Source organism: Astatotilapia calliptera, chromosome 7 (assembly GCF_964374335.1).
Source record: "Astatotilapia calliptera chromosome 7, fAstCal68.1, whole genome shotgun sequence".
Lineage (NCBI taxonomy): Eukaryota > Metazoa > Chordata > Actinopteri > Cichliformes > Cichlidae > Astatotilapia > Astatotilapia calliptera.
In genome coordinates, this window is record NC_137428.1 from 19,678,981 (window position 1) to 19,702,571 (window position 23,591).

The 23,591-nt window shown below is 40.3% G+C and overlaps 1 protein-coding gene across 1 annotated transcript; it reads right to left on the reverse strand.

The window, feature by feature from the left end:
- Positions 1-5,217: 5,217 nt before the first annotated feature.
- On the reverse strand, positions 5,218-15,929 carry ark2ca (arkadia (RNF111) C-terminal like ring finger ubiquitin ligase 2Ca). Its single transcript, XM_026173469.2, has 8 exons — positions 15,727-15,929; positions 8,703-9,003; positions 8,489-8,614; positions 8,216-8,345; positions 8,027-8,131; positions 7,701-7,796; positions 7,501-7,601; positions 5,218-5,934 (listed from the first exon to the last, which is right to left on the reverse strand). The coding sequence occupies exons 1-8, from the start codon at positions 15,785-15,787 to the stop codon at positions 5,817-5,819; spliced, it is 1,038 nt and encodes a 345-aa protein (XP_026029254.1). The 5' UTR covers positions 15,788-15,929; the 3' UTR covers positions 5,218-5,816.
- Between the last annotated feature and the right edge of the window lie 7,662 nt (positions 15,930-23,591).

Below are 23,591 nucleotides of genomic sequence, written 5' to 3' on the forward strand. Positions count from 1 at the left end.
CCCAGTTTTCAGCTTCACTTCTGACTTGCTGGTAGGTCTAAACTTTACCTTCAAGTCTGGTTAAGCAGAAATATACACTCATTGGGCACTTCATTAGTTATACTTTGCTATTACAGTCGTCTCCTTTTGCCTTCAGAGCTGCCTTAAACACAGCAAACAAAATGCTGGAAATATTCCTCAGAGATTTTGATCCATATTGACCTGATTGCATTACACAGTTGTTGCAAATATTCAGTTCCACAAACTTGCAAAGATGCTATATTGGACTGAGATCCGGTGACTGTGGAGACAATTTATGTGCAGTGAATTCATTCAACAAATCAAGAAACCAGTTTGAGTCGATTTGAGCTTTGTGACCTGTCGCACAATCATGCTGGAAGGAGACTGGTACACTGTGGTCATAAAGGGATGGGCACGGTCAGCATCAATACTCAGGTAGGCTGTGGTGTTAAAATGATGCTCAGTTGATACTGAGGGTCCCAACATGTGCCAAGAAAATCTCCTCCACACTATTACACCATCACCAGTATCAGCCTGAATCACTGATACAACGCAGGATAGATCCATGCTTTCATGTTGTTTACACAAAATTCTGACCCTAGCATCTGAATTTCTGCAGCAAAAACTGAGTCTCAACAGACCAGGCAATGATTTTCCAATCTTCTGTTGTTCAGTTTTGATGATCCTATGCAAATTGTGGAGAATGATATTTAGACATTACATTAAACAGGTAAATAAATGACTCAAATGGGACATTCAAATATGTCAAAGTGATCGTTAAGAAGTAATTGTGTATGAATTTTATATTTATAACTTTTTCCTTGGCCCAAAACAATTGTTTTAATGTCTAGTCAACAATACAGGGACACACAGAGATTCCATGATTTCTTCGGGTTTTTGAATTACAATCTAACCGCTACATGTCAGTAGATTGCAGAAATCAGTCAACTGAGTTCTTTTGTCCCTGATTCAAGTGTATAATCCTAGATACGGTGGCCAAAGGAAAAACATGTTTTAGTCAGTCAAGAGAGACCATAAACATTAAATTTAGACTGTTCCCCATGGTGACATGGTCAGTCGGCAAGTTTCTATTAATGTTTGGACCAGATCCGGAAAGAGTTTTTCCCTATTTGTGAAAAGCTGTCAGTCTTCTGTTTGCCTTAGCTGTCAATGCCCAGTAAGAAGCACCTATCTCTATTTTCAAGTCCAATATGTGTCACTGAGTCAGAGAAGCTCATGTCTGAACAATGACAGCCATACTAAGGTGAGTTGTTGAGGACATACAGAACATTAGGCGGCACTATAGTTTTTGCTGCTGGTAGCCTCTGTTAGCTTCTGTGAAACAGTCTTTGAAGTGGATGTAGCTTTGCTGAACTCTGACGCTCTGTGAATAACAGTGAATAACCTCTTATAAGGTGTGAGAATGTAATCAAGTGTGAATTTTTAGGATTTTTAGGAATTTTAGGATACTTTAGCCTAACGTTAGCTAGCATAATGTTAGCTTAAAACCAGCTGCTGTTGTTGTTAGCTTTTGTCAGCTAGCTGGAGATAGAAAGATAACAGTCTAATCTTCTGACAATAAGTAACTGGAATAATATTAGGAATAAATGAGGATGTTTATACACATTTTTGTGTTTTAGAGTCCTGACTTCAGTTCAGCAGATAAGACTTGAGGTGAGGAGGAAGAGGATGACTTTATATCCAGATGCTGTTGCCTCTTTTCTTTGTGTTTTCACTTCTTTGGTAAAGGAGATCCCATCAAAGCTGACATGTGGGTGATCTCTAGCCACATACGTAAAACGCTATAAATTTATAAGTACAATATCTTTTTTTTTCTCTATAAAACAACCTGATGACCTGACTTCACCTTTAACTAAGGATGAAGTACAAAACTGCTGCATTTTGAGGGGTTAAAAAAAAAGACAAAAGAAAAAATAGGTTCACTTCCATTTTACCAAGTTTATTACAAAAAGAGCACATATAAAAGGATAATATACAAGCCATGAAATAAAATAAAAATTAAAAACAGAACAGTTTGGGTTTAGCAATGCAACCTTTGAGATCATTATCATCATTATTAGTAGTAGTAATAATAAATAAAGTACAAAATTCCACCAAATGTAAATCTAACATTTACCCATAACAGGCTCATCCACTTCATCATCAACACGCTCAAAACCATTTTAATGCGCTATTGCTTTAATATTAATGATAAATAGTTCTATTTTCAGATAAAATATCCTATTTTGAAAAAACATTGCGCAGTCACAGCTAAACAGCAGGTTTTCATACAAGGATGGCGGCAGCCCTTTCACTGGCACTTTTTGGGATAGTTTCTCTTCACTTGTTGGTTTTTGTCAGATTCAAGCAGCAACAAAATTTATAATTTTTTTTCTGTTATATTCTTTGTATATATTTTCACCATATACTATGAAACCATTGCGACTACACTGAAACCTGAGAAAACATGCATTTGTTTTTTGTTCTTTAGAAAAGGTTGTGCTTTAAATCCTTGCCTTCCTTTTTTAGACTGTGAAAGCAAACAGAGAGAGAGTCGGAGAGGAGGGACGGACGGTAAAATCAAACGGAGACGGAAAGAAGAGGAGAAAACAGAATGGAGAAGTACATCGAAAGGACCGCTGTAAAGCCCACGGTGAAACATGCCTCTTTATAGTCAGAGCTATTTCCACAGCAATGCAGTGCTTCGGTACTACAAACCGGCAGCTAGTTTTTGGACAGCTTGACTTGGATTGATTGATTATAATGGCTTTAGTCAAATGTTGTCTCAGCTCCTTCGTTTTCCATTCACTTAATTAACTAAGCAACCAGTAAGGCATGGTGGATGGACTGATTGTTGTTCATGGTTTCCGTTATATGGAAATATCCCCTAACACTTAAAGCGAGGCACTTGTTATGCTTAAATCTACAAAGCATTTCGGGGAAAAAAACAACAACATAAGAAACCAACGAACAGAGAAACACTAGAGAGATGACAACTGAAGAGATAACACAAAGAGTTAAAACAAAGGAACATGTTTCATTAAGACCCTTAGTGCATTGTGTGAGAAGCAGAGCATAAAAAAATAAAAGCCAGTTCATTTAAATAATCTAAAATATTTTTTTTGCCAGTGAGAGGGTTCCCATTTTAAACAAGTTAGTGCAAAAGAAAGAAAAAAAAAAAGAAAAAAATTGTCACAAACCAAAACCAATTCACTTGCAGTTTGTTCACTACATCACAGCATGGGGGATTGGAGAGATTGCATTGAATGGAATGTAACCAAGATCCACAGCACCACATGAAAGAGAAAAAGAGACATAGAAGACAGGAAGAGAGAGAGAGAAAGAGAGAGAACGGGCTCAGTAGCTCAGCCTTGGTCAGTAAACGCACAGCCAGCTTGTGGAGATCAAACAGCAAAACTTTTTTTCCTCTTTTTTTTTACTTTTAGTGTTCCGAAAAAGTACAACTGCATGCAAAGCATTCCCATTTAAAACAATGCAACCAAAAAACATGAGGTATCCATTTTTTAATAGCCTTTTCATGTTATATTTGTAAATAAATAAATTATGATTCAGTCAACCCAACTCCAGAAAAAGAAAAAAAAAACTATATAAAATTAAATACATACCCACAGTATCTACAGTTAGTAATAAATTATGATTGTTAAATACTTAAGGCATCTCAACTGACAACACCCTGTGTAAACTATGACAACTTTCATCACGGATGACTCCACTACAGGAGGAGGCAGTGTCAACACTGGCAGTGCACAAGACAGGAAGAAGTAAGCCTTGTTAATTGAGTCTCTGGGCCAAGTGTTACCCTTGTTATATGCTATCACAGTGCAGAGAGGACAATGAGGGTCCTAAAGGCGTCCTGTAACACACGCGCGCACACACACAAACACACACAGCTCTGTGGAACTGAAGTGACAAGCTGACACAAAGGGTAAAAAAAAAAGAGAGAAGAAATGGTGATGGAGAGAGTGTGTGTTTTAACAGCCTGAATGCTTTCCTGCTGTCCTGTCGTCTCGTGTCTGTGTGCACTGTGAGAGGGAGGCTGCCTCCGTCGCACCACGTTTCTACATGTTCTAGCAAATACAGCATAGCAACCAGCATAGCAACCACGAGGGGAGGTCTGTCACACAAATATAACACAAGATCAATACGCAAGCTCCTCTCCCAGCTCAAAACACTGCATGAATCCGTACCTATATATAAACCAAACGCGATGCCGAGGAGAAACTTTTGTTGCTATAACTATTGTCACATGTGCTTGTTCTTTAGGCAATAAGGTAAACATCAAAAAACAGGATCCCAAGGTCGCCACCAAAGGGAACCGGATGACACGCGCTACAAGTCAGGGGAGCAAACCACTGACTTTTTAAAAATTATTATTATTATTATTAATATTTGTTAGTGTTCAGAAGATAGTCACAGCTCAGATTAACTAAGTCATGCACAGGCGTCTCTGTACCTTTTAAAAGTGAAGAAACGCTACCACAGCCAACAGCCCCAAACCCAAAAAATGAAACATGCAATCTTCCTTTTTTGTTTTTTAGTGTGCACTGTTCTGCCACTGGCCTAGTGCCAGATGGAAATGCAGGTACAAGGGCAGCTAAATCCTCCCACCTCGCTCTGCAGTGCATGATAGCGTCTGTTGTTCATCCCTTTTCAGGTTTTTTTGTGTTTTTTCTTTTTGTTTCTTTTGGTTTTGTGTTGTATAAGCACTCCAGTTGCCGTGTTCTTCACCTAACACGTTTGTGTGAGACGCAGTCTCTTGAAGTGACACATGGCATGGGCAGTGGACATAAAACCTGTGCGGAGATTCAAGCTACACTGTGACATAATGCATTTTGGTGAAAACACTATTATTTTTTGTCTTCTTCTTCTTTTTCAATTTCAAACACAAAAACATCGCAGTCACTGGGTTTTCCCTGACAGTGAATGAGACCTAATCACATCACACCATCTGCACATGACACCAGCCCAAGGTAAACGCACAACTGTACTGCGAAATGTCAAAAGCTGCATGAAAGAATTAAAACACCCAGCTAGCTGGTGCTTGGCCTCGAGGAGGTCGCACCAGATCTCACTTATTGGTTACTGCTACTCTACTACGACCACAAATGATCTTTAGGTAAACATGGCATCAGAGCATTTAGATTCTGTTAAGCTTTCTTGCGTGGCAGAATATTCATTTTGATTGTGTTTAAAAAGAGAGAAATATATATTTGTGTGTGTGTGTGTGTGTGTGTGTGTGTGTGTGTGTGTGTGTGTGTGTGTGTGTGTGTGTGTGTGTGTGTGTGTGTGTGTAAAAAGAGAGCAAGAGAGAGAGATTGAAGAGAAGAGAGAAAAGTAGCCAGCTAGGTCTGGGGTTATGTGTTTTCTAGTCTCAGGACATTAAGTCATGGCTTTGAGGACATGCTACACAGCCCCAGGCTACCTACAGTACAACACCACAACAGCAACAACAACCCCACGTAAGACCAGCAAGCTACAAGTAAACCCTGTGTATATGAGTATGTGTTTGTTAGTGTGTCTTTTGCTTCCAGAGGGATGTGCTTCTATATAAAGAGAGTCCTTTGCGGCCTCTCCGTGCAGTTAGTTTTCCTGGCTTGGCTCAGTAAAGCGTGACTCAGAAGGGTGGTGATGTCACATGAAGTCTGGAGACATTTGGCAAAGCACCCGACGGGAAGGAGGAGGTCGAGGGAGGTGGGGTGGGGTAGGGTAAGGTGGGGGAGGCTGGCGAGCCGGGGGTGGAAGAAAGCAAGAATCGCACCACGAGGGCGACTGAATCACGAGAGTGTCGAATCTCATCAGCTGTCGGGGTTCAGCTGTGTTTCGATGTCAACTCGACAGATTGGACACTTTCTGCTGGTGGCCAGCCATTGGTCCACGCAGCCCTGGTGGAAGAGGTGCATGCAGGGCAGCCTCCTGCAGGATAGGAAGAGAGACAAACTTTAGGGTCAGTGTGGATTCACATGACTGTGTGTTACTTTTCCAGTGCATACAGTTGTGAGCTTAAAAAGACCCTCGGGGAGTTAATTCTGTTCATTCAGGCATGTAGAGACAACTTTTGTTGTTGAGTAGTCAGTCCCAAATGCCTCTCAGACAGCTGAGACTCTTATGTTGCAAACCGATCCTCTCGCCTCACCCAGGGGGACAGTTCTTGTTACCTAAAAATTCCCTCCCAACCACTGTTTCAAATGCATGTGCGTAATGGAACAGAACATTTTAGGGATTATAATTCCAGCATTTGAAAAGCAGGTTGTTGCCATGCTTCTGCCTCTGCATAGAGGCTACTTTTGGCAGCACCATTTTCACAAGGGGTCACTGCAGCAGGTAGTTCTGCATGTTTGATCAGTTTTATGGTGGATGCCTTTCCTGATGCAACACTAAAGGGGATTTTTGTCTCCGTGTGAAAATACAACTATCAAAAAAAAAAATGTAACTAAATTTTGGTATGTGGGTGGCTTGAGATTGGACTATTTCTTAGCCATGATCAGCAGCTTCCTAGAGTCTCAGCTATTTGTCTGGCAACAGCTCATAGCAGAGGCTCATTTATGCACACATGTGGTACAGGACTGGAAAGATTCTCATGAATGATTTGCTCAGAAGGTCAGCAGAAACACAATGGGAAGAAGTAAATACTTGGTATTTGTCAGAAATTCTTACATTATATTACATAGACAGTGGATGAAATGATGATTTGAAATGACTGCATTTCATGAAATGACTGATATTGGATTTATTATATTTACTTTTACAGGCCCATGCTCATGTTCTGACTATTAGTCCTTTATTGCCAGGAAGCCTGATGACATTATATCACATATACCATAGTTTTTAAGTATCAATTAGATGTTGCTGTCCTTGAATCAAAATAATATACATTTTAAGGTGTTATAGCTCTGTAAAAGCTAAAAAATAGTCCACTTTAGCTTGTTGGTAGGTGGTTAAGTAGCATCAGGGACCTAAGATGTACCTGTGTGCAACGTTTGGCTGCTGTGCTACAGACTGCACAGGAGGAGTTTGCAGACAATACACAGAGATGTGGTGTATCATATCATGATTATCAGTAAACCTGACAATAAGTCAGGTAAAGTGATATTTATTATAAAGTGGAAAACAAAAATCAGACAAAAATGTTAGAAGGCAACGCTGATAATGGTAATGGTATAGTAATTCCTGTAGTCGTGCCTCTTTTATCTCTTGCAATTGCTTGATGTCTCACTCAGGCAATTAGCTTATCAGTCTTTCAATGATGTCATATTGTCTACGATAATAGAAAAGGAAGTCCGGCTTCCATCTCGTCTTCCCCATCAGTCCCTGCTGTCTAGACCCATCCTGCAATGCATCTCTGAGCTAAGCTCATCATCTGCAGCCTGCAGCATCATGTTTCCCATCAAATCAATTTGGTATAGATTTTCCCATTTAACTCACTCAGAATAAGTGCACTTCTCTTTTTTATGATTTCTGGGTCTACAAAGTAATTATTACCTGACATCTTCTCCGTCCTCCAGCATGGACAAACATATGGTACATTTTTCATCAACATCTGTTTCCTCCTCCTCCCCAATCTTCAACTGCAGGGGCTTTCTCTGTTCGTGGGTCACATTACAGAGAGACAGAAATGTAGGGTCAAAAAAAAGGGGGAAAAAAAGCAAACGTTCAACCGATTTTTGTCTCATCTGCCATACCTTCTTGTATTTGTGTGGAAAAGTAAATCTCTCTATGGTTGTCTGAACAGCTCCTCTGCTAACGCTCCCCAGTCGATCCTCCAGCTGCAGCAGCTCCTGCAGGAACAGCCCAGTTAATAAAATGAACCAGAATGCTAAAAAGAGAAAAAGCTACTACATGGACAACAAATGGTTTGGTTCACTGCTGTTTTCATGGTCAGGAAAGAATGAAAAAAATCTGCGTATGAAGCTCATACTGATTAAAAGCTAGAGAACAGTTAGTACATATAACTTAAAGTGACACCGTGGGAAGGTGCAGAGTTTGATAGATGGACAGTCAGATTTACCTCATAGCTTTCTCGCACAGCAGTGGCGTGCCTCGAAGGATTTAAACTTTGCAGCGCCAACAGGTGAAGCTGGGGGTATGGGTAGTTTCTGATTTCATGCACAACCTACAACAAAATCCTTCATTATATTACAGCAGGAATATAGACTATCAAGCTATCCAAGGCCACCTGAGGAAGTGACCAACATACCACTTGTGCAGAGGATGTGTTCCTGGGAAAGTGATGCATTCGAGGGGAGGCCAGGTAATGCTGATAGTGCTGCGGAAGCTGCTGGAGCTGGTACTGATGGTGAGGGAGGCCAGCATCTACGCTGAGATCCCTGCAGAAAGAGAGGAACGTGGCTAAATTAACATAGCCCATGCCAGGCAATGTGGCAGACAGACAGATGGGTGGAAAGATAAAAAAAGACGGGATCATTTCTCAACTCTGCAGGATTCTCGTTAATCCCCAACGGTGACTCACCAGTCGGTGCCTTCGGCCAGGTACCGCGGTTGTTGTGTCATTGGCTGAGGAACATGGAGGGGCGGGGAGTACTCGTAGCCCGAACGCAGTCTGTGAGGGTTCAGGGGAATACGCTCCTGGGCTCTTCTGTAATTAGATAGAGATTTGATTTAAAAATATCTCGGTTTTTTGTTTGTTTTTTTAGTTGTGTTTGTATGGATGCAAGGGTCACTACCTGGAGTGTGGGAGGATCCTGCGATGCTGCGCTTCGAGGAGCTGCTGCTGGATGAGGTATTGCTGGTGTAAGGCCTGAGGTAGGAATGAAGGCCCCGGCACATCCTGAAACTGAGGGGGTCCGGGCAGGGCAGTGAGGGGTGGATGGTGCGTCGGGGGCAGGTGGGTGGCCAGGCCTGTCTGCGGGGGCTGGCTGGCATGTCCTAGAGGAAACTCAGCTGAGATGGGCGCCTGGGGAGCACCCAGGTGAAAGTGTCGGCAGGAGGTAGCATGGCTGTGTTGATGCCTGGTGAAGTGCGCTCCTATTGGGAATAAATGCGAGGGATCAAAACGGAGCTGCGATCACTTTCACTGAAACTTACACGACAAGGAGACGAACCAACAGCACTTTCGCACACACTCGTAAAAAAGACACAAACACATTTAAAAACCAACCACGCAGAGAGGAACGTGACACAGGAAGAGACAAGGCAGACAAAACAGCAGATGGACGACGCAGACATGGAGAACCCTGTGGAGCACCAACTAAACCCACAGACGGATTTCACTCAATGGTCTGCGTCTCCACTTGCCATGTGCAGCCAACAGGAAAGACGCATCCTCACTAACTGGGGGTCTAGGGTATTTCCAAAACGAATCCCAGCAAAACCAATAGTTTCAAACTCTGTTATTTTTATTGTGTTTGCTGTTTGAAGGAACATATTAAACTGAGGCTTTCTCAACAAAAGAGTCAGATAACAGTAATGCACCATAGCCATCAAGAAAGTCTGAAAAGTTTATGGGCTTTCATTTTTGTCTTCTCTCCACCCTTCCTATTAAGCAGAGAAGATGGGAGGTTGTGTGCTAGTCCCACTGAGTCACCTTGGTGTTGCACTTGCACAAAACAATCAATACAAATTACTCAGAGCTCACAGAAATGAATGCTGGAAGCAAGCTGAGAGTATTACTCCTTTAACTTCCAATTAAAGCTTCTCTAAATTTCCTCTGGAGAGGAAAGCAGACAGCGGGGTCTGGAGGACAGTGTATACGTAAATATGTCAGTATTGTGTCTTTGCATGTCCCGTGAATAAGAACTGCCCATTTAAACTGTTTACTCATAATCTTTCAAACAATAACATGAAGCCACATTGTAGATTTGGCTCTTTGTTAATGGTCTATGACATACTTAATATTTCCTGACAAGTTTAATTAACAGTAGCTGGTTCACTGAGTTGAGATCTAATTTAAAATTTAACAAGTGTGTAACATTTCTCAACGGCAGAAAAGGAAATATTGCTTTTACTTCACTGTTTTTTTAAGACGTAGCAAATCAATTAAGGAGAGTTAGATGTGCAGGGAAGTGGTTATGATTTGATAAAGTTCTGTGCAGATGAAACAAACGCATTTCCCAAAATGCTCTGTTTTTTGTTGCTGAAACGACATATTTCTCTGGCTTTGCTTTGTTGGATATAGCCTTGGGACATGGAAAGCCAGTGAACCCAGAGAGCCACGGGCAAAGAGAAAAACAGCATTTGGCTGAGGAAGTAGAGCAGAAATGGCAGACTGGTGGCTTGGATTGGTTAAAGGCTGTGCATCAGTTTTGCATGAAGCCTGTGACCCGGCAAAGCTGGACTGTTGTGTGGAGTTCAGGGTAAATATCAGATTATTTGTGTCTGGGAGCTTTTCACAGCATGAACTGCTGGCATTAATATTTGACGTACTGCAGAGCTGCCAGCAGCAGCAGCCCTGATGTTTCCACTGTTACATCTGAGGCTTTGTCTTTGACTCACAGACAGAAACACACACACACACACACACACCCTTCCACCTATCCTCTCCCCTCAGCTGCTGCACAGGCGGCCCCTCCCCCACAGCATGGCTGCAGCATGGTGTCCCACAGTGAGTGACAGCCAGCAAGCCCCACCCACCTGCGACTGCAGCAGTCTGACATGGAACCTCAACTCTTTTCTTTCTCTCTCCCTCCACTCCTCCTGAAGTCACTGCAGCTTTACATCACACCTCCTCTCTAACACACTCCTGTCCTCTGCCTGTCTCACTGGTCTCCCATTAGGCAGAAACCATCCCCACACCTGCTGAGGTCGCCAATTATAACACTCACCATCAGAAGGTGAGGATTAATGAGGCAAAATCAGTGCATGTGTTGTACAGCTGCACTTGGTGAAGAAAAAAAAATCCAGCATAACATGCACATGCTTGGAAAACCATTGTGCTGACCTTGCTTTTCGTGGTTTTGTATCAGTGCAGCCGCACATGCAGTGCAGCTGCTGGAATATTTAGAAGTCAGCTGCAGAGCACACATGGCTGTGCCTCGGACACACCTTTAGCCTTTTTCAGACACTGCGCACAGATGTAAGGTTCACGCAGCTGAGTCAAGTGTTAAAATGGAAGAAAAGCGTCCCACTTGGACACTTTTCAAAGAAGCATCTAATGCCACATTTAAAGAGAAACACAACAGATGTCTAAAAAACTGAAGATTTGATGAAAATGAAAAGTCATTACACAGCTGGCTGATGTGCATAGCCAGCATGTAAAGAGAAATGAGTTACTACTAACAACAAAAATGTGACTTCTTTTATTTCATTTGCACTCATTACTCAGAGTTTAACACATTATCTGTGCTTGAGAAACAACGTTAGCCTAACTGGGTTTAGTTATGCTGCTGTCACCAGCTAGAAAGGCAACATGAATATAAATGTGTCATGGTCCGTTGTGTTAATAAAGAAAAACACCAGCTGAGGACCTGACAGCATACCACAGAGACACGAGTTTAAATGCAGACTGAGCAGCCACCATTTAATTATTGAACCTCTGTATTGTCTTTGCGGTACCCATTTGGAGACTGCAAAAAGGAATAGCTAGACATTTAGGACTGTCTACTTGTTCACTTTGTGCTGGAGGTCAAGTCTATATTGCTCTTATAGCTGAGTACTGATGTTAAAGGCTAGAGCCAGGAGGCAGCAAACTCAATATGTAGGCAAAACTCACCAATTAATAGGTAGTCATTATCTCTCATCTAGTGGATAGTACTTTTACACTTTTCAGTTAAAACATGTCGATGAATGATTGACAGATGTGCTGGAAGGTAGTTTTTGTCTTTGTAAGACAAAGCCACTTGGTGGCTTTTGTTCAAGGCATCTTGCTAAGGTACAAGGTAAGGTAGCAGTACTGATTTTGTGATGAAGAGAAAAAAATGACTATCCTATTTTTCTTTCCTGTTTTTGTTGTTGTGTTTTATATACACTCAGTTTGAATTGTAAGCTATACTTTTTAGGACAGGGGCCAAAAAGATGGGAAAACCCAGCTAGTAAAATGCCTGAAACCTCTTCTAAAAAACAGTATTGATTCCAATTGGGTAAACTGAAAATAGATCAATTTTGTAATTGGGTTTAAAAAGAGAGTCTTTTAGATGCAACTATGTTGAGTGTTTCACCAGTGTTTTTTTTTTCAAAGTAAAACACAATCTCCATAATCTTCCACTATCACTGGGTTATATAATCACCAGTTCAGTGTTGTTTAAAAGATTAAGGGAATTCTAAGAATTCTCTGTATTCAGGGGGGAAAGCTGAAAACCAACACTGAACGGCAGTGCTCTTCAGCGCCATTTCAGTTCTGTGGTGGAAATCTGTGAAGTGGACTAAACAACTTCTCAAAACCACTGTGAAAAACAAACAAATTATACATAAATATAATTCAGAAGAATGGCACCATTCCTGATGATATGCGCATACATTAGTGAGCAATATTATGAGTAACTTCACAAATCTTGATGGTGCTTTCACAAATCTGTGAAATCGCCATTAATGCTGAACAATTTGATATGTACAGGTATCGGATCAGATGACTTCTTTTTTGGAAAGCCTTTGCTTTTTTTTCAGCAAGACCGTGCAAAACAACATTCCTCACGAATTACAGCAGTATGGCTCTGTACAGAGTGAGTCCAGGGGCTAAACAGGTCAGAGCCATCACCCAGTATCAACATTCTAGATAATGCGAACCAAAGATAAATAAATAACATGTATATAACAAAGGGGGCTCTGAAGTGTTGAGCTGCTGAAATCTTACATGAAAACATGTTTCTTTCAAATCTACAGCAACCGGTCTGCCATAGTTTCCAAGCCCTTGAAGAGTGTTGTTAGAAGAGCTGATGCAACTCTGTGGTAAACATGCCCCTGTCGCAACTTATTTGAAAGATTTTGCTGGCATCAAATTCAAAACAAGAACTTATGTTTTCCATAAAGAAAAGGAAAAAGGCCTGAATAATCCTTAAATTCTATTTTGTGCTTCATTAATTCACTTTTATTTTATTTTTTAAATATAGGGTTTAACGTGCTTGCAAATTATATTGTTTTATTTTCATTTTATATAGCATGCCAGCTTTTTTTAAATTTTTTATTATTAAACACTTGTATTTTTATTTACTATTTAACTCCTTTTGAGTGTTTTTTTTGCAATATACTTCTATTAACTATATTTAAAAATATATATATATTACACATACCATGATTTCACCCATATTGCTCACAATGTTAACACCAATGATTGGCTGTGAGAGAGGCTGTGTTTTGGTCTATAGATAGTGTATGGATTTGGACGGAATGACAGCCTGTATGTAACAGGAAATGTCAGTGTCGAGGTTTCAATATCAAACATGCCTTTGCATTTTAAAAATGGAAAGAAAATGTGCTTGCCCCTACTCCAAAGTAAGCAGTGTGGCAACCTGAAGAAACTCTGTCAAAGACAGCTGAGAAATGAGAGCACATATAGAGTGAGGGGACCGTCTCAGTGACAGCACAGTGTGGAGGGAGGAGGGGGAGGAACACATGGAAATCAGCAAAAAGCACACTGAAGGTTAGGAAGAAAACTACAGTCTTTATTGGAAAAATATTAGTATGTGTGGCACTGTGTGATAATAGTAATAATAAGAGTAAGAGACTCTACATAAGCATAATAAGCATAATAATAATAATAATAATCCCATGCAAATAAAGACCAAAGGCAAGGCCTGACCATGCTCTCTGTAGGGTTAACAGAACAGAAGCAGCATCCAATGAGTAGATGTGTATGCTTACAGCACATTTCAGTACAGCAGGGACATCTCTTCACAAAGATTACATTGGAATCTGCTGTTCAATGTGGAAAAACAAAAGTATAAAATGACCATGCATTAGGATCTAATACAAGAACATAAGGCAGAAAAACCACAACCAAAGAATAAAAAAGACATTTTGATTCTAAAAAAGGAGATCTACAGCAGTGCAGGATATACACATCCCTGTAAAATGGATAGCATTCTGGAGGTGCTGGAGGTAAGATTTGAGAGGGAGTGGTAGTGGTGGTGGGGCGCTGCAAAAATGGCAAAATGGGTTTAGATTCACATCTCTCCAATTTATTGTGAAGTCCGCTCAGCTAGCAGGGACAAATGCTTTGACACATGGATAGGATTATGACCAGCAACCATTAACAGGTGCAGTGGACCTTCAAATGTGGGGAAAAAAAAACATAACGTCGCCAAAAACAAAATGACTTAAGCGCTGCATGCCAATTAGTGATTATCAGGATAACAAGATTATTAGTAATAGCAATTGTAAAGTGCTCCTTTGACAACAAAAAGACGGTACAATGCACCTTTGTGAGGAGAGTAATCAACGAGTTCGATCAAGCCTGGCTGTAATCGAATCGGGGAGGGGAGGATCAAAATGTATCCACTTTACAGAAATTTACAGCAGAATGTAGTCTATCCACACTGAATGGGAGAATCACAATGACAGTCTGTAGTAAAGTCTAACGCTACAATGGGTTATTCACTAAAGAGCAACATGACAGTTTAAATTAAGACAAACTGTTTTCTACAGAGAGTGTTATTCTTTAGTCTGTTACACAGAAGGATACGGTATGAGTGGGAACTCTGTTTTAATGCCAATGTCGTCTTCAGATGGAAAGAGGAAATGAGGAAGAAGGGGTTCACAATACAGCTAGATGCAGAGAACAGGCAGAGGCTACGGCAGACAGCAGCAGATGATCGTTAGCTACACAATGGAGGGGGACAAAGGTCTGAGAAATGCGGAATGTAGAGCCAGCCTCGATACTATGGAACAGGAAAAAAGAACACAAATAAAAGCACAATGAAATCATTGGTGCTACTGCATGTAGTTTTAACAATGCACGACAAATTACTATTATTATTACATAATCAACACAGAGAGCCCTGCTGCAGTGGAGGATGATGTTATTGTTGTTATGCCCTATTAAACGGATTTTATGCTGTTTCACTACTGGAGCACCTGCAGCGAAATTTGCAGGGAATTTTTTTTATTATTATTTTTATTAGAGGTTTGACGGGGACATGCTCCAAAAATGTTAAAGCCTATTCGCATTAAAAACCAGTCATATGCTTATACTAATTTACACCGATTAGCCTAATGCTGTCTTTCAGTGGAAGAACCATCCAGTTAAAGTAACTCGCAGAAATGAGATTTTTTTTAAAGGATGCACTTTGGATTCAGAGGTCTACCCTAGCTTGGCTAAATTCATAATTTAAGAAACCCCTGTGGAGGTTGTAAGCTAAATAAAGCTGGGCTGGTATTAATCTGCCGTTGTTGTCCGGGCTGTAGTAGCTAGCGGCGACGGCACACACATAAACAAGGCGAAGGGATAAATAGATAAACCAGACAGAAGCGCGCTAGCCGCCGAGGGTAAAAAAGAAAAAAATGAAAAGGGGAAAAGAAAAGCTGCCGCTTGACAGCTGAAGTCCTTTTAGTGCGGTTTACAGGCCCGAAACACAACGTCTTCGTCGGCATTTGAGGGCTCACGTCTTCGGTCGCTTCATTAGCGGTCTCGGTTCGGCTACAGCTAGCAAGAAGGCTAATATAATTTCGGTATCGCTCGCTGTTACGTTGGCTCGCTTTTAGCTAGCAGGTGTCAGCTCTGTTTACATCATCTGTGGATATTTAAGACAAGTAATGAAGAAGTATTATTTCGGGGTTAGCGTTAGAAAAAAAAAAGAGAGAACATAAAGCTCCTCATACCTCTGTTTCTAACTGAGCCGAAGACGGGGAGAACCAGATATCCGACATGCACTAAAACCATCCTGTGTCCTTCTTTGTTTTGTGCGCAGCCAGTAAGACAGATGGTCCATGGAAATGATCCTCTTCAGTCACCAGCACATTCAAACAGACTGCGCTGCCTGCACACACACACAGACCCCTGTAGCCAATCAGTGGAGCCTTCCGAGCAGGACCCTCCGGATTTGACAGCGGGATCCGCCAATAGGATCAGTGCCTGGGCGGAGATATCCTTCCCATCCGCACGCACAGTGCGGGGTACTTTCGTGGCTGGAACATTTAGATCTGATGGTACCTTATGGCTATAGTTTATCACGGAGCCTGAAATAAACGGAACTTTACCTCACCAGGCTTTACTCAAGTATTTTTTTATGAAAGTTTTGACTTCTGCTTCACTGCATTTATTTGACAGCTTTGGTGACTAATTGCAAATATTTTTCTATTTTAGTCTTCCTTGCCCCCCTCTCCCCTTTTAAAATAGGTTCAAGTTTTCATTACACTATGTTTTCGTTACACTTTTAAAATTGATGTGATACTACAGATAAATACTATACTGGCACAGTTAACAACACCAGTATTACCCAATATATGTATAAATTACAAAAACAGCAGCTGTATCCACAACAATAGTAATCAGCAGTTGCCCCAACTTGTCCAAATTATGCCTTTATATCAGGCATTTTCAATGCAGGACTTGAGATGATTCTGCTATATACATTACCTTCTTTACACGTAAGGCATAAATGTTGCATTGCAATGTAGTAGATTTATCATTTATTTAGTACATTTACATTTTTAAGTTCAAAGTTGCTTTCATGTATTGCAGATAGGGTATACTGAACTGAACAATGCAGGGATTTATATGAGATATGCCCTGAAAAGTATGAAAAGGTTTCTATTCAAAGGATCTAAGAGGATGGCAAGATAGGTGTCAGTGATACTCATAATAAGGAAAATCATATGTACATGGACCATGGGTAAAATAACATTTGAGAGTACAAATGTGATTATATTTAACACTCTGAAGGGTCTTTTCAGTAGCGTTACTCTTGATGCTTCAGGTATAGTTGGCTTAAAAGGGAAGAGAAAATAGCATTATGAAAATTACACTGGATTCAGTACCATACATGTATTGCTGGACTCATAATGGGCAGCTTGCAAAAAATTGATAAGGCAGACACAGTTGTTTGTTTGTTTTTCACTTGCACTTTTCAAACCTTGTCAAAGCCTCTTGCCTATATTACCCAAAAAGCTTAGCAGGTGGCAGTTCATTTAAAGAATCATTCAAAGTTAAGTCAGTAAAAGTGAGAACTTCCAGGGCTGAAAAATTGAGTAAATTTAAAACTGCAAACACCATTAGCTTCAATATGGTACCTTCTTGTAAAAAGAAAAACAAACAAACAAACAACTTACTTTATTGTCCAATTTCATCACATCTGCTTTCAGTGAAATCATGAAAAATGTCAGTCTTCATCAACGCTGAAACAAGTACTGATGGCAGAGAGGAAGGATGTAACTTGCTTTAACAATTAAGGGCCAACAAGGGTGATTTGTGACAGCCAAATATTCACTGCCTGACAAGAAAAACAGCACAGGTTGTCTTACACAAAAGTGAAACAAAAGGTATTTACTGTTTTTGCTTTTTAGATTGGATTGAAGTGCTGTGATTGGTTGGGCCTAACCCTACCTATAGGGCAGCCAATGGTTATGCATATGCAACTGAATTCTCTCATAAACAGAATTGAAAAAAGGAAAGATATATACTTGCATAGATTATTTGCCTTGACCTTTGTCAGACTCGATCATCAGGAAAATGTTGCTGAATGATCTTCTTGATGATCCGATACAGTTCAAGTAATACTTAACTCTTTGAATATTCGTGAATATATGTTGGCCAGATTTGTCATACAGCAGAACTTGTGAAAAAAGGGGCCTGTGTCCCAAAAACCTCACTGCCTGTAGTGTTAAGCCTGAAGGATGAAGGAACAGATGGGCCTGTGGAGGCTGAGGGGGTCACAAAACTCTTAGTCCCATATGTCCTCCAGTTCCCGTCATCTAATGCCTTAAGCCTGCTGTGAAACACAAAGAGCCTTTCACGATGCTTTACTATCACTGCTGCAATCAATTTCACACATCAAAACTGCCACTTTATTCCACACATTTATGTACATTTGAACACAAGCATTTATCAGGATAGCTGGCTGTAGTTGACGTATTAACAGAAGCAGCAGCTGAGCTCTCTTTCAGCAGAATCTGATGTAAAAATTGTGTCCTCACCAGAAATGAGACTTATTTCCACTCTTTATTTTTAGAAAGCCCTCTGGAGGTGGGCAGAGCGAGGACTGAACAAATGAAATGCCATTTTGAAGAAACTGGAGATAACTTGGAACAAAACATGTACAACACAAAAATCCTAAGTGGCATCATTTAGTGTAAAAGGACATCTGCAAGATGAAGCGCAATCATTTCTGGCTTTGAGAGTGAGCCAGCACATTCACTGCTCTGTGAGGCCACCGCTGCCCTGTGAAAATTAGCATACAGCTGATGTTCTGCCCCGAGGGTGGAAAGAGCTGGCTAAAGGGCTTTAGTTTTTCGTTAAAGGGCCCCGCAGACTGCATTGCTCCACTCCCTCATTGTCTTCTTCATGTGAACTCCATATGTCCCCCTAGTGGCAGGTGTTACAGGGTGACCTCTGACCTGGCATGCTACTTTGGTGGGTGAGGATGAACCTGCATTGTTCACAGTCAGGCAGCCGTCTAGACTGCTTGGCCACAGAATAAAATAAACAATGAGACATCTTGTTAAGTGCTATACCTATGGTGGCAGTTATACAGTACTAAGTCTTGTGACACCCTTTAAATATTTTGTTTCCAAGGAGCCAGACGCTTGTAATTTCTTTTAAAAGTGATCTTGAGCAATAGTTCTCCAGGCTTCTGAAGATCTGTTAAAGTGTCCTTGGACATTGTCTGCTTTTTCACTCATTTTCAATCCAGGCCTTGTACGTAACCATTTTGTTTGTTTGTTAAGTCACTTAACACTGACCTATCAATCATTCAAACACAATAAAGGATACTTAACTTGAAGGTTGAACTAGTGTTGTTGTTAAACCAGTTTTGTGGCAGACAACCTAGAAAGAACTTGAAGTTGTAAACACATAAATTGTTCCCATTTCTTTATTTGCATATAGGAAAACTGTCAGCTTGACGTGCGTAAAATTCGATTTCTGCACTAACAAGGCCATTTCCAAAAAGATATTAGCTTAAAACTTGGCAGATCTTGGTGTGGTGTGCAGTGTCTCCCTAAAACAAATTGAGGAAGCTCGACAAGTGGAGTACAAAAGAAGAAGCATCAGGGCTAAAAAAAAAATCTACAGCAGATGAGCAGCATCTGAAAGTCATGTCCTTTAGAAGTAAGATGGAGAGATTCATCTGGGCCTTCACTTCATCCATCTAATGTTCACTGAATCATAAATGGTCTTAATGGGGTCGCTATCAAGGAGTTATTCTTAAGGAAGAGAAACAGGCAGAAAGGTATGTTGAGGTATGCCAAATTACACAAGAACTGGACTGAAAACCAGTGGCAACACGTCTTATTATCATGAATATGTACCAAGGACGTCAGGGTAGAGGTACAGCAGTGAGTGTCAACAGTCATCTGTAAAACACAATGGAGTCATGGATTGGCCTCCCCAGAGCTTGGACCTCAAAATTATTGAAGCAGTGTGTGATCATCTTGACTGAGAGCAGAACAAAAGGCAGCCAACGTCCAAAGAGAGCTTTGAATGTTCTTTAAGAAGCCTGGAGAAGGATTCCTGGCTGTGTCGAAATATAAAGGCGGCCATACCAAATATTAATTTCAAGCTATTAGAACTGTACGAACTATTTGTCTTATATACTGTGTTTCATGTGTGCACGTTTCAGTAACTCACTTATATTGTTCCCTCTTACCTTATAGTTATATTTCATGATGAAAATGTAAAAGGAATGAGGGTTGGCTCGAGACTTGTGCACAGGACTCGACAGATAAGAACACTCAAACAACACTCACAGTAAGCAAGAATTCAGATCAGTCTTGTAATGACATGATTTAACATTTTTAGGGTGAACTGTTAAAAGTGAAATTCAAATCGCACTTTATGCTAAAGTTGTAAACATACCTGAAAGGCTGAAACGTGTCACCATCCTCGTCTCAGATTAATTACACCACTTTGGTCTGCCAGAAAAGGCAAAAATCTGTGACTGGTGTCAAAATCTTGACACCAGTCACAGCACATGAGCAAAAACTGCAAATATATGCTTGTAAAACACAGAAATAAATGACTTGACAAGAGCTCATTAAATAACGGTCTGTTTATTTAGTTTTAAAATAGTTTCTTTTTGTTCTACAGACATAATTTCAAGGAAGTCAGGGACTTGCAGAAGCAACAAAATAAACACTTCTGTTAAGTTAAAATACTGACAGCAAAACGGAGCAAAAACAGAAGAGTGAGGCTGAAATACCGGCAATCACGATAACATCGGAGATGAGGATGAAAGATGCCACCAAACATGCTATGTGCAACCAGCATCACTGCCGTGGTTTCTACCACACTTATATCACTAAAGACACAAGTGATGCCTCGCTAGCATTTCATAATAGTCCCACAGAAAAACAGCAAAATGGTTTTTGCAAGCTGAAGTGTTGTGGTACAGAGTTCTTACAGTGGTAGATGTATATAACAGAAAAAACTGGCCAAGTAAAACCAAATATATATTCAACAATATATTCAATTTGTAACTATATTCGATCTTTTCACAGCAAATTCACTGACTTCCAAATGAAGAGATTCAGATTCACATAGTAAATTTCTAAGAATAAATTGGGAAATAAACTGAGAACATAAGCTCCATATAGACTTTGGTTTAGATCGTTCAAATTTTATCTTTCTGTGACCAGCAGAAGTTAAAATAAATCTATAATTATCAAGCGTCACTTAGGAAAGTGTATGTTATTAAATATGCAATTACAAGAAATGTGTTAAAATAGCCTGTAAAGCTATTGATTACATTTTTTTTAGCCAGCGTGGCTGCAGTACTGCATGAAGACAAAAGAAGACAGCAGGAAAGAGAGCAAGCAGGCCCTGAGGATCAGGGTTGAAAAACAAAAACAGAAAACAGTTTATACAATAATCATCTCATCTATAAATGCCCCATAACTCACACATTGGGCATAAACTCAACATCACTTTTACTCTTTTTCTATAGATATATATGTATAGATATATGTGTGTTTGTGAAATTAACATCTATTATTAAAATATTTATTGTTGCGATAGCAAAATCCGCTGCTTTGTAAGGTAAAAGAATAAGCTTTAAACCTTTCTAAAAGGAAATAGTGCACATTTCAAGGCATTCAGGCCATCTTGCTTTGCAGTATTCATTGGAAGATACAGTTCCTCAGTTATTATAAAGGGGTCCCCAGAGATTTAAAGGAGTTTGCATCCATTCAAGGTAAGCATGCAAACAATAAGTACAACCAGCCAGCACGGCAAGGACATACATTCACTGATAATTAAAGTCGCCCTTGGACACTCAGACACTGTAACAAAAGTGTGGCTTCCAATGCATCTTTGAAAACAAAAACAGCACTGTCGTAGTGTTTTGTAGCTTGGACTTTTTTTTTTTTTTTGCTTATTTTCTTCCCAGGCTTCAAATCACAGGTGTGCAATTAATTTCCCCCAGGTGTCACATGACAAACTTGAATTCTTGTGGAGGGCCAAAAAACAAGACACCCCTAACCAAAAATAAAAAGTTTTATTGTTCCTGTATTATAGTGGCAACAAACAAAAACTGAAATTTTAAATGAAGTGACTTCTTCAGAAATGTTTATTGGCATTCTGGTGATGAGTAAACATTAGATGAGAAGATCGATAACCTGACTGTGTGAAGCTAGCGGCCAGTTAGCTATGTAGAAAGAATAGAGACCAAGGAAACTGCAAGCATGCTCGTGTCCATCTACTTGACCTATTTATTTCTGACCATACTAAAGGTGGAGAAACCAACTCCCAAGTGTCTTAAACCTGTATTCTTTTTAACAGCCGGCAGCAGGTGACTCCTCTGGCTGCAAAAAGACTTCTGGTTGTGTGCGAGCCTATCGGAAAACAGCCGTTAACCTGCTTGCTCTGTAATCTCACTGAACACTTCCCTGATGACTTCATGGGCTCCATCACTAGTTTCAGGTCATACAGAATGAAACATGAAGCTCATTTTGTAATTTATGGTTTACATAAGGAGTATAAAAGGAGGATAAATGTTAATGACTCGTCAAAGACCAATGTGTACGCAGTGTCCGGGGTTTCACACTACAGCATGTAAAAAAAATTTTCTTTTATTTTTTAACTACTCATACTGATATACCATGTGTTAACTAGTAAATGCAAAGGAACTAGTATGTGGCTCTTGGAGAGAGTGTTTCCCTGATTTCTGTCGAGCGAATATAAATGGACTGCAGTCTTAGTTTTTATGTTTTGTCACCCACCTAAAACACCCATCACACAAACATGCATCCAGCACTATCACACAAACAGTCAGATGCAGATTACACATTAATGGGAAGATTCTGGAGTTCAAAATTTTGACCCTTTTGACATGTGGCTAGATGGAGCTAGGAAATCAAAAAACCCGACTCTCCAATTATGGGATGCCTCACTCTCTGTGTGGCTCTGAAGATTAAAGGTCTTCTACTGATTGGAAGATCAGTGATCCAATCCCTGGCTCTTCTTCATGTCGAAGGATCCTTGGGCAAGATATTGAACCCCGAGTTCCCATTAATGCATGCATGTGCGAGTGCTTAGGCATGGACAGAAAAAAAGTGCTTGTATGAATGTGGGTGAAGGGAAAAGAGCGATAAATACAGTCCATTTACCACTCTACCTCAAGAACCACATCCACCTAGCTCTAAACTGCTTTATTTTTTTAAATAGATTTCTGTTACCAGTCTTCTCATCTAACTCTCTAAAAATAGTGAAAGTTTCCCTAAATATCCGATACTTCTTTTCAAATGAAGCAAAGCACTCACTGACAGCATCAGGGCATGGGTTGTACACCGTATAGTAAAACAATCTATAAAGGCAGACGGATCTAAATGCAAGTCCAGTGGCAAGACCTTTGAAAATGGGGGGGAAAAAATAGAAAATTACCCTTGACAGATACAAAGTAAACTTTGTCATTTATCTATGGTCTACTGTACAACAGAAAGTGTACAAGCTGCCATTCTGTTCTGACCTCAGGTGGCTGCAGATTTACAAAAAAAAAAAGAAAAAAAAAAAAAAGAAAAGCCAAATCAATTCTGAAAACATTTCATTCAAAGTCTGTAGTGAAGCAGGTTCACAGCCATCTCATGATACTGACCTGCTCTAAAGCAGCAACTTGAAATGTTCACTATACGGCTTGCAAGCACATGACACACTGCCTATATCTGGTATTGAAGGGTAACTGAGGTATTAAATGAAGGGAAGATATTGCTATCATTACCAGATAAATCATTCTTGTACATTTCCACCTTCACTTGAGGTGCTGTGCCATTTAGATGCAGCTAAAATTCATAGCTGACAAGCAAAGGTTCAGGGAATCACACCAGTTGAATGGCTTTGATACATGATTGTTCAACAGTAAAGTTAAAAACAAAAGAGTGCTTTGGAGCAGGAAGAGCCCACAAGCGGTTACAGGCGAGGCCACAACTCTAGAAAGGATTCAGTTTAGCTTTAACGTGGAGGACAGGCAAGATGGATGAGGAGCAGTTGGGAGGAAGAGGTGTGTAGGGAAAAAAAAGTCTTCAGTGTATACGTTGGG